At 38.6% G+C, this 13,821-nt stretch overlaps 2 protein-coding genes across 8 annotated transcripts in view; both read left to right on the top strand.

Annotated features, from left to right (window-relative positions):
• nAChRa8 (nicotinic acetylcholine receptor subunit alpha 8) overlaps positions 1-7,138 on the top strand; it is a 47,611-nt gene extending 40,473 nt beyond the window's left edge. For 3 of the 5 annotated variants that reach the window (XM_062674529.1, XM_038018317.2, XM_062674530.1), the window contains exon 12: positions 5,300-7,138. In XM_062674529.1, coding sequence (XP_062530513.1) covers positions 5,300-5,518 — 219 coding nt within the window. In that variant the 3' untranslated portion in view covers positions 5,519-7,138. 5 annotated transcript variants of the gene reach the window in all.
• Positions 7,139-7,882: 744 nt separating this feature from the next.
• LOC101743257 (uncharacterized) overlaps positions 7,883-13,821 on the top strand; it is a 35,106-nt gene continuing 29,167 nt past the window's right edge. Inside the window, exons 1-2 of one of the 3 annotated variants that reach the window (XM_012689923.4) lie at positions 7,890-8,050; positions 13,596-13,783. The gene's annotated coding sequence lies outside the window, so the exon portion shown is untranslated. Of the gene's footprint in view, positions 8,051-13,595; positions 13,788-13,821 lie in introns of all 3 variants that reach the window. The other 2 variants (XM_062674632.1, XM_038018492.2) reach the window with 2 other exon arrangements.

Below are 13,821 nucleotides of genomic sequence, written 5' to 3'. Positions count from 1 at the left end.
TATCCTCTTAACAAAGCCCTATTAAAAACGCAACTTACAATTCCATTTGAAAGCAGCCTAAGGTTTAACATGGGTTCAACACAGACACGTAAAGACGGTGTACTTTTGAAAGTGTACATCGTGGAAACGCCCCAGGAGTGCCGCCTGTAAATATCGATGCAAACGGGTTTTCTATCCAAGAAAACATTCATGAAAAAACATTGAATTTGTGAATGTTTATTTTCGCTACATTTTATGTGAACTTATTTTTGATTTATCTCTTTTAAATGATTACAAAAGAAGTTTCACTTCTTTCACGTGCACTAAGTTGCACGCATACCATTCCTCCTCCGTGCGTCGTATTCCTCAGTGCTGAGGGTCGTGACCTTTACGGAGCACTTTTGTTAGGACTATGTTCTTCCATTCACTCCTGTCCTCACACATACCATTACTACATTATAATTATCATCCATAAAAGTTTACTTCTGAAAATATTCGTGTTTATTGCGTGTACCTACTCGGTGACAGAGAAGTCAGCTGAGCTCAAACACATCATTACTTTAATGTCGCAACCCCCCACCCCCCCCCTCCAAAACCTTCAAATCTAAATTATTAGATTATAGATATTAGAGCTTCACAGCATATCAGATCTTCACGGCAGACATGGACAAGTTGGTGGTAGATACCTGTGCCTGCTCATAAGACGTCCTACTACCAGAAAAAGGCAATTTTAGAATTACTTAACGCAATTTCTTTTTTGGAAGTACTATCAAATTTATCTTTTTACGTAGCATCCTGAGACGTTTGCGTTTTACAGAGATTATTCGCACTTAGGTTTAGGCTCGCATTGGTTGATATTTTTTTCTAGAAATCGCGATGTTTTACAAAATACTACCCTGAAAACAACGGTTTTCAATGAATAAAGTAAAAACGAGAATAAGCGGTTAAGGTTTTAGAATCATAAGCAGGGCTTTTACAGGAAGTGACGGGTGAATCATAGACTGCTTTGTAATCTTCTAGTAAAATATTAAATAATGGTAATGTGGTGATAACGGGAACCGGAAGAAAATGTCGCAAGTTCCGTGTATGTAGGGAGCTTACTTTGTCACATGAGACTTGCCGGTCGAGATAAGTAACAAAACTTTGTTACTACCTACTACGAGCCATGTTTTATATAGTAAATATGAAGTCGATTTCAAACTAACTTCTAGCTGTTCAAATTTTACGTTAATGACATTTGGATTTTTATTATTATCCTAATCATAATCCTTATCATTTAATCAGTTTATCATAGAAATTCAGACTAAATGACTAATTTGGATTTGAAATGCTCTATTTTAATATTATATTACGAGTAATCTAATGTTAAATTGAAGTCGTCGTGGCCTAACGGATAAGACGTCCGGTTCAATCGTATCAAGCGATGCACCGGTGTTCAAATCTCAGGCGGGTACCAATTTTTCTAATGAAATACGTATTCAGCAAATGTTCACGATTGACTTCCACGGTGAAGGAATAATATCGTGTAATAAAAATCAAACCCCCAAAATTATATTATAATTTTCGTAATTACTGGTTGTAGGACCTCATGTGAGTCAGCGCGGGTGGGTACCACCGCCCTGCCTATTTCTGCCGTGAAGCAGTAATGCGTTTCGGTTTAAAAGGTGGGGAAGCCGTTGTAACTATTACTTGAGACCTTAGAACTTATATCTAAAGGTGGGTGGCGTACTTACGTTGTGGATGTCTATGGGCTCCAGTAACCACTTAACACCAGATGGGCTGTGAGCTCGTCCAATGATCTAAGCAATAAATACAAAAAGGAGTTTATGAAAGTATATAGTTTTTTTACTAGGATCCCTCCTCAGACAATCTTATTGATTTACTAGGCTTTACGTCAAGGCAGACGTTCCACTTTCCTCGAAAAATCTATCAATCGGGAAGTACGAGAAAAACAAAGTGTTGCCTTAAATTGAAGTGAAGCTTATAGACAAATTCTTCAGCTTTAAAAGAATTCTTTCCATCGAAATCGGATTCTTCAGAGCGATTTGTCTGCGTCTCTCTCTTGTAGGAAAGTCGATGCGTGAATCGTGCGATATATCTCTTATAGTGCCGACGACGTCGAAAACCGAAAAGATTTTTGCGTAGCGCCCGTGTTGGTCCCCCGGGCATTGACGATACAGACAATCGGACCCCGTTATCAAAAAAGTAGCTTTAATTATAAAATCTTAATTAAAACACAACTGCTATTATTATTATTTTGAAATAGTACTACAGATTTACATTATTGTTTTGATGGAGATGGATAAGCAGGTACACGGTTCATCTGGTACACCAATGTTTTTTTTTTTATGAAGGAATGATTGGATGTGGCTCGGAGGCCTTTCCAGTTTCACTAGGACAGATGGGCGAACAATGGCTCAGCCAGGAGGGGTGGGATTTGCTAACAGTTGCCCGAGCGTCTCCAAAGGAGACCTAACAACTCAAGAGCAGCTGTTCCCGAATGAATCTACTACCGGATCGGAATCGCCACACTCAGAGAAGATCTGGCGCGAAATTCAGTGGGCTGATATTTATGTTAGGTTGCACGTAGGTAGGTTAGGTAGTACGGTTACCGGGGTCCCTAAACCAGCTCCTAGTGTTAGAGCTGAAGGCGTTTAATGCAAGAGTTATTGGATCGGATGGTTTCGTAAGGACCTGTCTAGAGCGTCGACGGTGACTGGCTTCTGCGGGTTCCTATTTGTACGCCTTTAATACGTATTAACGTTGTGTTGTGCTTTAGCACTCAAAAAACACCGCTACATTGAAGATGGAGTGTTGATAGTATAGTACATTTCCAGAATTACATTTTCATGTCTAGCGGTGCGATGATGCCAGGGTTTTACTAATTCGAAAGGTATTGATATTTTGAAACCCCAAGAAAATACTTAACATATGTGCATGAGTTCTACGGTAACTAACATTACCTATATGGTAACTATATGTAATATACTATAAAACTATATGTAACTACATTGAGACCTTAGAACTCATATCTCAAGGTGGGTGGCGGCATTTACGTCGTGGATGTCTATGAGCTTCGGTAACCAATTAAAAAAAGGTGGGTTGGGAGCTCGTCCATCGACCTATGCAGTAAATACAGAAAAAAAACCAAAAAAAATCAACGCTACTCTTGAAAAAGACAAAGAAAAAAAAGTTGCATCACACAAAATTCTCACACTGATAAAACCACAAGTGAACCCCATTTTCGGAATGTCTTTGTCAGAAAACGCGTATTTTATGGTAATAAAATACAGAAACTCGTTGCATTTTCTCGTATGAAATTTTCACTGAAACTTAAAGTTACCTATTCTGTTCTTGATGGTGTTTAGAATAAACGGTTTAAAACATGCAGACTTTGAAAATTTTCTTAACATCTTTCATTTTGTTTCATCTAGATATTGTTGAGGAAGTTTATGCTCCAGAAGTTAACTGGTATATTTAAATTACGTTAATCCCATATTGATATTGGGTTTGTAGGCAGCGGCTTGGCTCTGCCTGTATTGCTGACGTCCATGAGCGACGGTGACTACTTTTCATCAGGTGGGCCGTATGCTCGTCTGCTTACAAGGGTAATAAAAAAAAGGAGAAAGCTATAATTATATATCTACTAGATGACCCAGCAGACTTCGTAGTGCCTCAATCGATAAATAAAAGACCTAAACTTTTGTATAAAATTAACTTAAAACAAACAAAAGGAATTCGTCCGACGGGGGACATATTAAAGGAAAAACAAAATTGTTATTTTTATTTAATTCCGAGCATTTTCATATTTCTCTACCTTTTAAACCTTCTCTGGACTTCCATAAATAATTCAAGAACAAAATTAGCCAAATCGGTCCAGCCGTTCTCGAGTTTTAGCGAGACTAACAAACAGAAATTCATTTTTATTTATATAGAAGATATCGTAAGTTCCTCCATAGTGTTTGGTCATGGGTAGCATGGATTGCATGGTACAGACTACCACCTAGTGCTTCTCTTACTAGATCTGACCATCTGACTGGTGTTCTGCTCAAGCTATAATTACTTGCTACTCTGCTTCAAGCTATCATTACTCATCAAAAATAACTAAACTGATAGAGCTATGGTGAAATTCTATACACAGACAGTTTGTACTCTGGATGAACACAAGGGATACTTTGTATCATGGCAAAACTTATGACCCGGATAACGTCAGGTATATCAGATATACAAAAATAAGCCAGTTTGTTGGCTGGTTTGTGATTTTATGGACCAATGGATATTTAAATCGAGAGAGTGACAGAAGAAATATAATTCCTTCTTTATACATAAGTTGAACGCTGACAGTCTTGGGGCTACGACTAGTACTTAGTTGTACAAAAATTTAAAATGATTAAAGTTTTTAAAATGCTACTAATATAGTTGTGATAGAACTGCTAATTTCTGCAACGTTTCAAGCCTTAGTTGCGATCGAAATGTGAAAATCACATTCTTCAGGCGATCGTTAAAAAGATGTTCATCTTGAAAGGGAAATTGTCCCTTGATACGACCTCTTCATTATTCAGAATGGCGGGCCACTTTACCAGCGGTCTCTGTATAAAGACTTCGGAGACATAATGGTCTTTATAAGTTGTCTTTACTATATATGTAGATATATATATGTTTTACTTATGTATTTACTGATGATCAAAGTAAACGTAGACGCTGCATTATCAAAGATAATTTGAGACATTATTGGTATTTGTGTGATTTCTGCTAGCGGTACATGTTGTGGTCCTAATCGGGATGGTTGTATGGAGCTCACGACTCGTCGAGTCGATTTGCTTCAGGAGTCCATGGACATCACTACGTGGTTGACAATACGCATCACCACCAGTTTACTTTGATTACGTGTTTTATTTATAGACACTACTTTTCAGACGCATTGCGTTTTTACTGGTGGTAGGACATCTTGTGAGTCCGCGCGGGTAGATACCACCACCCTGCCTATTTCTGCCGTGAAGCAGTAATGCGTTTCGGTTTGAAGGGCGGGGCAACCGTTGTAACTATACTTGAGACCTTTTAGAACTCATATCTCAAGGTGGGTGGCGCATTTACGCCGTATATGTCTATGGGCTCCAGTAACCACTTAACACTAGGTTTTTTTTAATTACTTTTGTAGGCAGACGAGCATACGGACCACCTGATGGTGAGTGGTTACCGTCGCCCATGGACTTCAGCAATACCAGGGCCAGAGCCAAGCCGCTGCCTACCAGGTGGGCTGTGAGCTCGTCCACCCATCAAAGCAATAAAAAACAATAAAAAGATGTAATCTCTTCACCAGGTCATCGAAGATTGGAAGTTCATGTCAATGGTGCTGGACCGCTTCTTTCTCTGGCTGTTCACCATAGCTTGTTTTGTGGGAACTTTTGGGATAATCTTCCAATCCCCGTCTCTATACGACACCAGAGTCCCTGTCGATCAGCAAATATCATCTATACCGATGAAGAAAAACAACTTTTTCTATCCTAAAGACATTGAAACTATTGGAATTATTAGTTGAATTCGAACGGAAGATATGTATTTCAGTCTATTGATTAAATAAAAAAGATGTGTGGTGTCGTGGGACACCCGATAGGAACGAAGTTCTTTATTATAAAAATATTAATTTTAAGTTCTATTCGAGGTATAAAGGAAATAAAACTGGAGGTTTCGCAACAACCCATTTATACACACACACTTCATTCACGGTTGTTTGCATAAGAGTCGAGGAGTCGTGGTCAATAATTATAAAAAAAATGTTATTTTTTGTACGTTATTACAAAGTTAAGTCGTACACTGTGTGCATTACTAATTACATTTATTAACGCTTACGTTACGGACGTTTTTTCTCGGTTAGGGTACCCCTCCGCATCGTCCCATAAGGAACTTCGTTCCAAAACTTGTAAAAAATTATTAAAAATTATTATTAAATTAATAAATATATAAAGAAAATAAATGATTTTGTAACGCATTCACGCAGAATAAAAAATCTTCGATAATCTATAGCGTTATATATAGATATAAAATAAAGTTTTGAAAAATTTAGAGATTTTTTCTACGTAAGTCTTTAGAAATTACATTAAAAAAGAAAAATATAAAAGCTTTGAGAAAATCGAAAACTAAAGCCATGAATATCGGTGATTCATTATATTATGTTATGAAAAAATCGTATTTCTTTAAAATATTATTGATATTGAAATTTGTTTAGACCATAGACAAAGGTCTATGGTCTAAACTTCAGTGGTTTAGACTAGCCTAATTGTCCGTTGTATATTATAATGTAAAACTGTTTAATTCACATCGAAAAAACTTTTTGTTTTTCCGTAGTTTAATTAAATCGCAACAAAGAATATTTAATATAATTAAAAGTTCTGCTCAATATGTTTTAAATGTAGCATAGTTCTTATGAGGATCGTTTCTTCATCGTTTTTGTTGTTGTTGTTTTAATGGTAGGACCTCTTAGGAGTCCGCACGGGTAGGTACCACCACCCCGCCTATTTCCGCCGTGAAGCAGTAATGCGTTTCGGTTCGAAGGGTGGGGCAGCCGTTGTAACTATACTGAGACCTTAGAACTTATATCTCGAGGTGGGTGGCGCATTTACGTTGTAGATGTCTATGGGCTCCAGTAACCACTTAACACCAGGTGGGCTGTGAGCTCGTCCATCCATCTAAGCAATAAAAAAAATTAATTATCTGTATAATAGATTTCAATGTGGTTGTTAGGAGCGTATTGAGATAGGATAGGTAATTTAGATGATTTTTTTCATTTAACGCCGTTAACGAATCAGAAGTCAATGAGTGGTTCTTTGTAAATAGTGTTGACAAAAAAAATAATGAAACACAATATAATGAATGATAGCCATTGAAAAAATGTAAATTGATATAATTAAATTAATAATAATTTAAGTATAAGTATGTCATTGAAATATTAATAAGTTTACGTTCTGAATTTAGTGCAACTTGTTTTCAAGTATTATTTAATTATAAAAACTAGCAAATATAATTTGATGGCTGTGAACTGTTTGTTATTATGTTTTTAAAACTTTTATATTTGCTTTTAAGTAAAATAAAAAAAGAAGGTAATTGAATAAATGAATTTATCTTGATAAATTAGCGTTAATAAAGAAATTTGAAGTTTTCATTGCACTTTTATTTACAATATATCCTACAATATACGTTTTTTTTTTGTTGCCCGAGCTGGCAGACGGGCATACGGCCCACCTGATGGTAAGTGGTTACCGTCGCTCATGGACGTCAGTAATGCCAGGGGCAGAGCCAAGTCGCTGCCTACCTGTCCTCTAAGGCTCTCTCTAATGACCAGTCCTACGCAGCCTGAACCCAGCGGATTCCCGCGACCTTTAGCAGGTCTTCGGTCCTCTTCATGAGAGGCTCACCTACGCAGCGTCTTCGGGTGCGCGGTTGCCACTCAAGATCTTTTTGGTTGTATCTTACAGCATAATACAAGACAAAGAATAGCGCCCTAGAAACTGAATCCAGAACTGAATATATTATTAATAATCTTCTAATCATTACGAACCAAATTGCATTAAACTTAATTCATTTAATTACCTAGCATCAGCAATTTTTTTTCCTTATAATTATAATAGATTATACAACGTATATAGTCACATTCGGATATCACCAGATATTGTCTACCAAGAGCATAATAAAGGTAATTCTCAGCAGAGTCGTCCTACAATAGAACATTATACTACACGGATAGTAAATAAATAATAATAAGCCCATTTTTATTTCCAAAACAGAGACAGAAAAAAAAAACTACTTGTGCCGTCTTCGCGGCAAATTTTAAATCTGACATTTTACAACGCCAATCGATCTCCACGTTCGGATCCATCAAATGACAGCGAAGCTATATCGCATGCACACACACATCGATTACGAACGGGAGCCGAGCAACACGCACCCGAATCTAGAACATTTTAAACTTAACCGAAATCGACGACCGCGGGTGAAGTTAAATTATATTACATTAACAAGGCCTAGTGATTCTAGAACAGTGCACGCGTCCAGGAGCTCCGTGTGGCAGTCCCAGGTGCGTATGTGCATTTACACAATTTGTTGAATCCTAGACGTACATCGGGGACCTAGGATACCTTGCTGGGCAAGTTCCGTAGCCATCCCCGACCAGGGATCGATTGGTTTGTCCAGACCCAGTGTGTGTGTCGCGACGATAACCGGCTAAAACAAACTACCGAGCCGGGAACTAACGTCTCACATACATTTTATGGTGCCGAAACCCGGGAAATCTACCGTCACAGCAAAATACAAGTTCTTAAATTTAACTAGTATTAATTAACATAACTACTTTTTAACCGCTTTCTTAATTATATTACGATCAATTTCATTAGGCCTAAGACAATACGAATCACGTCATCAATCCACTGTGCAAATTAATTGCAATCCGTAACGCTGTGCATACAATCAAATAACATAACGGTGTATGTACTTCATTCTCTTCAGTGCATTAATTTGTAAAATTCATTATATTAAACGTAAAAGAGAATCTAATAAATAATTCTAGATTACGAGGATACCCTCCGTCTTCGTTTGTTGAACGTATAACGCTGCATTGTTCGCCCATCAGTTAATTATGTATCTTGGTACAAAGTTATATTCTCATAAATATAATTGTTGTGCTAATACCGATTTTAAATAATATCACGTTTGGTTTAATTTTAAAACATTTAAATTTAAATCTAAACCTAAACCAGTCTTGTTTTGTTACGATCAAATACGTATCAACAAAATTAAGAAGTTAATTTGCGAGTTTTTATTTTATTCATTTTTCGTTTCCGTACTTACCTACCTACCTATAAATATCGTTTGGTGATTACGGTTCTTTGTGTTTGCGATATTATTCTAATACTTACAACTCAGGTATACGAACACATACGTCATCTTTTACCTGAGTTATTCAATTGCAAATGGGTTATTGACCTTGCAGTTTTATCCTTTTGTTTTGGTTGCGTAATTACAAAACATTTTACATTACAAAAACATTTTACATTAATCGTTCATTTTCCTTCAAATATTCATAGTACTTATTTTCTAATTTTTTATTTTTTTGTTTTATTTTTTTGAATTCAATTGAAATAAAATCGTAGCTCCGATTAAGAATGTCACATTCCGTGAAGCGGAAGGTATCGTGTGCTGTACTTAAGAAAAGTAAATCGAGGTCGATGGACACAGATGAAATTTCGGTTCAGGACCTACCAGTATTGCGACGGAAGCGTACTTTATCTTTAAATCGATTAAAGAAAACCTTAGTTATTGCCCGAGCGGCTAAATATGATCCGGAACAATGTAACACCTTCCTTGCTTGTTTTCCGGAAGTAAAAAAAGTTGTTAGTGCCTTTGAGGCTGCATACGGTGACATTATATCACTGATAGACAGTTGCGATGAGGAAGCTGAGGACCTGCTTCGCATGGAATTTGATGATATTTATATGGAGATTCTTTCTATATATCGGCAGTTGACTATCAAAACGGGTAGTGAATTGAACACTTCGCTAGAATCTTCCAAAGTAACAAGTCACAACATAAAACTTCCTAAAATTTCTGTACCGCAGTTTTCAGGTGAAATAAAAGGTTGGCCTAAATTCCATGACGTATTCCACTCCCTCATTCATAACAACGCAACACTTACGGACTCAGAGCGTATGCATTATCTAATATCAAGTTTGTCTGGAGATGCCGTGGCACTCATACGCTCCTTCCCTTATGAAGGGAAATTCTATCAGGAGGCTTATCAAACATTGATTGATCGTTATCAAAATAAGCGTGATTTAGCTTTCACCTGTTGGAAAGAAATACTTAATGTAAATTTAAAATTAAATTCTCCATCTGACTTTCGACGTAGTCTTGATTTGTTTAACGAAAATTTATCGATATTGAAAGGGTTAAACCTGCCAACTGACAGTTGGGATTTTATACTTAGCTACTTAGTTCTTTCAAAGCTGGACTCAAACACTCGTCGTGCTTTTGAAATACAATTTTCAGATTCTGAGTTGCCAGCCTTCAACGATCTCAAACGATTTTTACAAAACAAATGCGAAGCCCTTATACGCGATGGCCACTTCTTTGTTCATCATCGTCCTGCTCCGGATAAGCCACGTTCTGCTGCGATTCATAACGTCGTTTCATTCAATAAAAAACCGGTTTCTACTTTTTTATCAAACACCCCACCGAAGAAGAACGATTCTAAGGATATGCTGACACCAACTACCATAGTAAATTCTACTCCACCGACACTCAAGTGCTCGTACTGTGACGGTGAGCACACTATAGTCTCTTGCGAATCATTTTCACAAAAATCGGTAGATGATAGATACAATCATGCGAAGCTTCATCGATGGTGTTTCAATTGCTTACGCGCCTCGCATCAATTAAAAAATTGTAAATCTATCTTCAGATGTAAAATTTGTAGACAGAACCATCACACGCTTCTCCATCGAGATTTGTGTGACACCGGCCGCGAGGACGTAGCCAAGAGTCATGTATCGATTAATCGACTGCCACTATCTTCTTCTAGTCAAGAGCCACAAACGCAGGCTTTTACAAACATGAATGGTAGCTCTGTAGTTCTGCTGGCTACTGCTAACGTTGAAGTGCGCGACTCATCTGGTCACTTTCATACTCTTCGCGCACTCATCGACCCTGGTAGTCAATCACATTTCATTTCTAATCAAGCTATGGAACGATTGGGCTTAAAGCCTAAGCAAACTTTGCGAAATGTTTGTGGCTTGGGGCAATCGTCGACGTCAGTGACTGGAATGGTGGAGCTTCAACTCGGAGTTCATCAAAAGAATTTATTTAATTTAACGGCTCTCATCTTACCATCTATTTGTGCACAAATGCCCTCTGCTCGTCTTGATCTTTCTTCATGCGAACACCTACGTAATTTGCGACTCGCTGATCCGAATTATAATAAGCCTGGACCAATAGATCTGCTTATCGGTGCTGAAATGTTTTCAACGTTGTTACTGCCCGGAAATATTTCAGGTAGTCCTCATGAACCCTCAGCCTTGAACACCATCTTCGGATGGATCCTGATGGGAAGTGTCAAATGCAGGGATGAGACAAAACACTCAAATTCTTTTTTTCTAAGAGAACACGATACTCCTCTCAATGAGGAATTGAGGAGACTGTGGGAGTTGGAGGTCATACCTAAATCATCAGTTCTAACGCCGGACCAGCAGCAATGTGAGAAACTTTTCACTGAAACCCACGCTCGAGGTACATCTGGAAGGTACATCGTTTCTTTGCCGTTTAGGCAGAGGAATGGGGAGTTACAGTTTCCGGGTTCGCGTGAAAATACATTGCGAAGATTCCATTCATTGGAACGAAGACTTCTTTCAAGTCCAAACCTTCATCAGCAGTATTCGGACTTCATGCTGGACTACTTACATAATGGTCATAGGAGTATCCTTTTATATGCTAAGTCTCGCGTGGCCCCAATTAAGAGAGTTTCATTGCCGAGACTAGAGCTCTGCGCTGCGGTTCTGCTCGCTGACCTGCTCAAATTCGTAAAAGAAGTGTATGTACCGTTACTTCCGCTTTCTGATACATTTGCTTGGTCAGATTCAACGGTAACTCTGTCAGGGATTCGTGGCCATTCCTCGCGTTGGAAAACATTTGTTGCTAATAGGGTTAGTCATATCCAAGAAACTGTCCCCGAAACTCACTGGAATCACGTGCGCTCTAATGAAAATCCTGCGGACATAGCTTCCCGCGGTATGTGTCCGAGCGACCTACTCCAGAGTGAGTTATGGTGGGCGGGACCGAACTGGCTTCGGCAACCTTCATCTTCATGGCCTTCAAATTCCGGTCTCGAGGTGAACGAGACTGATATGCTTGCCGAGGAACGCTGTTTTTCGTTGGTCGTGAATGATGAACCTAACTTTATCGATTCTTTGCTCGAAAGGTTTTCATCAATTCGTAAGGTTCAACGTATTATTGGTTATTGTCTTCGTTTTATCAGAAATGTTAACAAAAAACAGACACGTGTTCCGGGTACCTTTTTAGGTCGTGCAGAACTTCATGAGGCCCTGATGACGATTACCAAGCGAATTCAATTTCTCAACTTTCAGGATGATATTCGTAAGCTCGAGAATGGTATACCATTACCCAAACCGTGGAGAAAACTCAATCCATTCCTGGACGACCAAGGAGTTGTCAGGGTGGGCGGCCGTTTGTCTCGTTCTGGTCTTGAGTTTAGTCATAAGCATCCTGCTCTGTTGCCGCGTCATTCTAGGTTCACATACATGATCATCGAGCAATTCACAAAGAGAATTGTCATCCTGGGTTGGGAACGACACAATATCTTTTGATGCAGCTGTTTTGGGTATTCTATTCTAAACGTGCTATTCGTCATTGCTTGTCAAAATGTGTTTCGTGTTATAAAACTAATCCGAAATTATTGGAACCATTCATGAGTGACTTGCCGGCTTCTCGTGTGAATCAAGTCAAACCATTCTCTATTGTTGGTGTGGACTACGCAGGTCCATTCCAAATCAAACTCGGTAAGCATCGCGGTGCCAAAATCGGTAAGGCCTATTTGTGCCTATTCGTATGTTTTAGTACCAAAGCAGTTCATTTGGAAGTGGTTAGTGAGCTCTCGTCCGAAGCCTTTATTGCTGCCCTGCGCCGTTTTGTTGGGAGACGCGGTAGGGTGAATGTTATACACTCCGATTGTGGTACGAATTTTATTGGAGCTCAGAAGATCCTTAATCTTTATATGCATTCTGCTTCTGAGTCTCAAAACATTGAATTTAAATTCAATCCCCCTTCTGCTACACATTTCGGAGGTGTATGGGAAATACAAATTAAAGCAGCTAAAACTCACTTACATCGTATTATAGGTAATCAAACTTTAACGTTCGAAGAGTTAACAACACTTTTCGTTCAAATCGAAGCTTTGCTAAATTCTCGGCCGCTTTGCTCTTTGAGTTCAGATCCTAACGATTTCAACGTTTTAACGCCGGGACATTTCTTGGTTCTGGAACCACTTACCGCCGTTCCAGATTCTAACTTGTTGGATGATCAGATGTCTAGATTGAATCGCTGGCAATTGATTCAACGTTTCCAGCGGCATTTCTGGCAACGCTGGAAGTCCGAGTATCTGCATTCCCTAACTCAGAGAGCAAAGTGGAACGAAAGGGGCGAAACTTTGAATGATGGTTCTGTTGTACTGATTAAGAGTGAAAGTACAATGCCGTTGCACTGGCCTTTAGCTCGTGTCTCCAAGCTTCACGCCAGCCCTGATGGCGTGGTTCGTATTGCCACTGTCCGTACAGCCAATGGCAAATTCTACACTAGGCCATTAACGAAGTTAGCTCCCCTACCTATTTATTCTGATTAACTAAAATTCTAAAATTATTAAAATTGTATTGTCTTTAATTTAATTTAGATGTAGGTTTCTTTAGTAATTTCTTTAGTTTTCATTTTATCATTTAACTTAGTGGAAAATCCAATAACTTGTATTTTGGTGGGCGGTATGTGCCGTCTTCGCGGCAAATTTTAAATCTGACATTTTACAACGCCAATCGATCTCCACGTTCGGATCCATCAAATGACAGCGAAGCTATATCGCATGCACACACACATCGATTACGAACGGGAGCCGAGCAACACGCAACCGAATCTAGAACATTTTAAACTTAACCGAAATCGACGACCGCGGGTGAAGTTAAATTATATTACATTAACAAGGCCTAGTGATTCTAGAACAGTGCACGCGTCCAGGAGCTCCGTGTGGCAGTCCCAGGTGCGTATGTGCATTTACACAACTTGTTGAATCCTAGA

This window comes from Bombyx mori, chromosome 21, assembly GCF_030269925.1.
Source record: "Bombyx mori chromosome 21, ASM3026992v2".
NCBI classification, from domain to species: Eukaryota; Metazoa; Arthropoda; class Insecta; order Lepidoptera; family Bombycidae; genus Bombyx; species Bombyx mori.
Note: the sequence above shows the minus strand (reverse complement) of the source record. Positions and strands in the feature narration are given on the sequence as shown.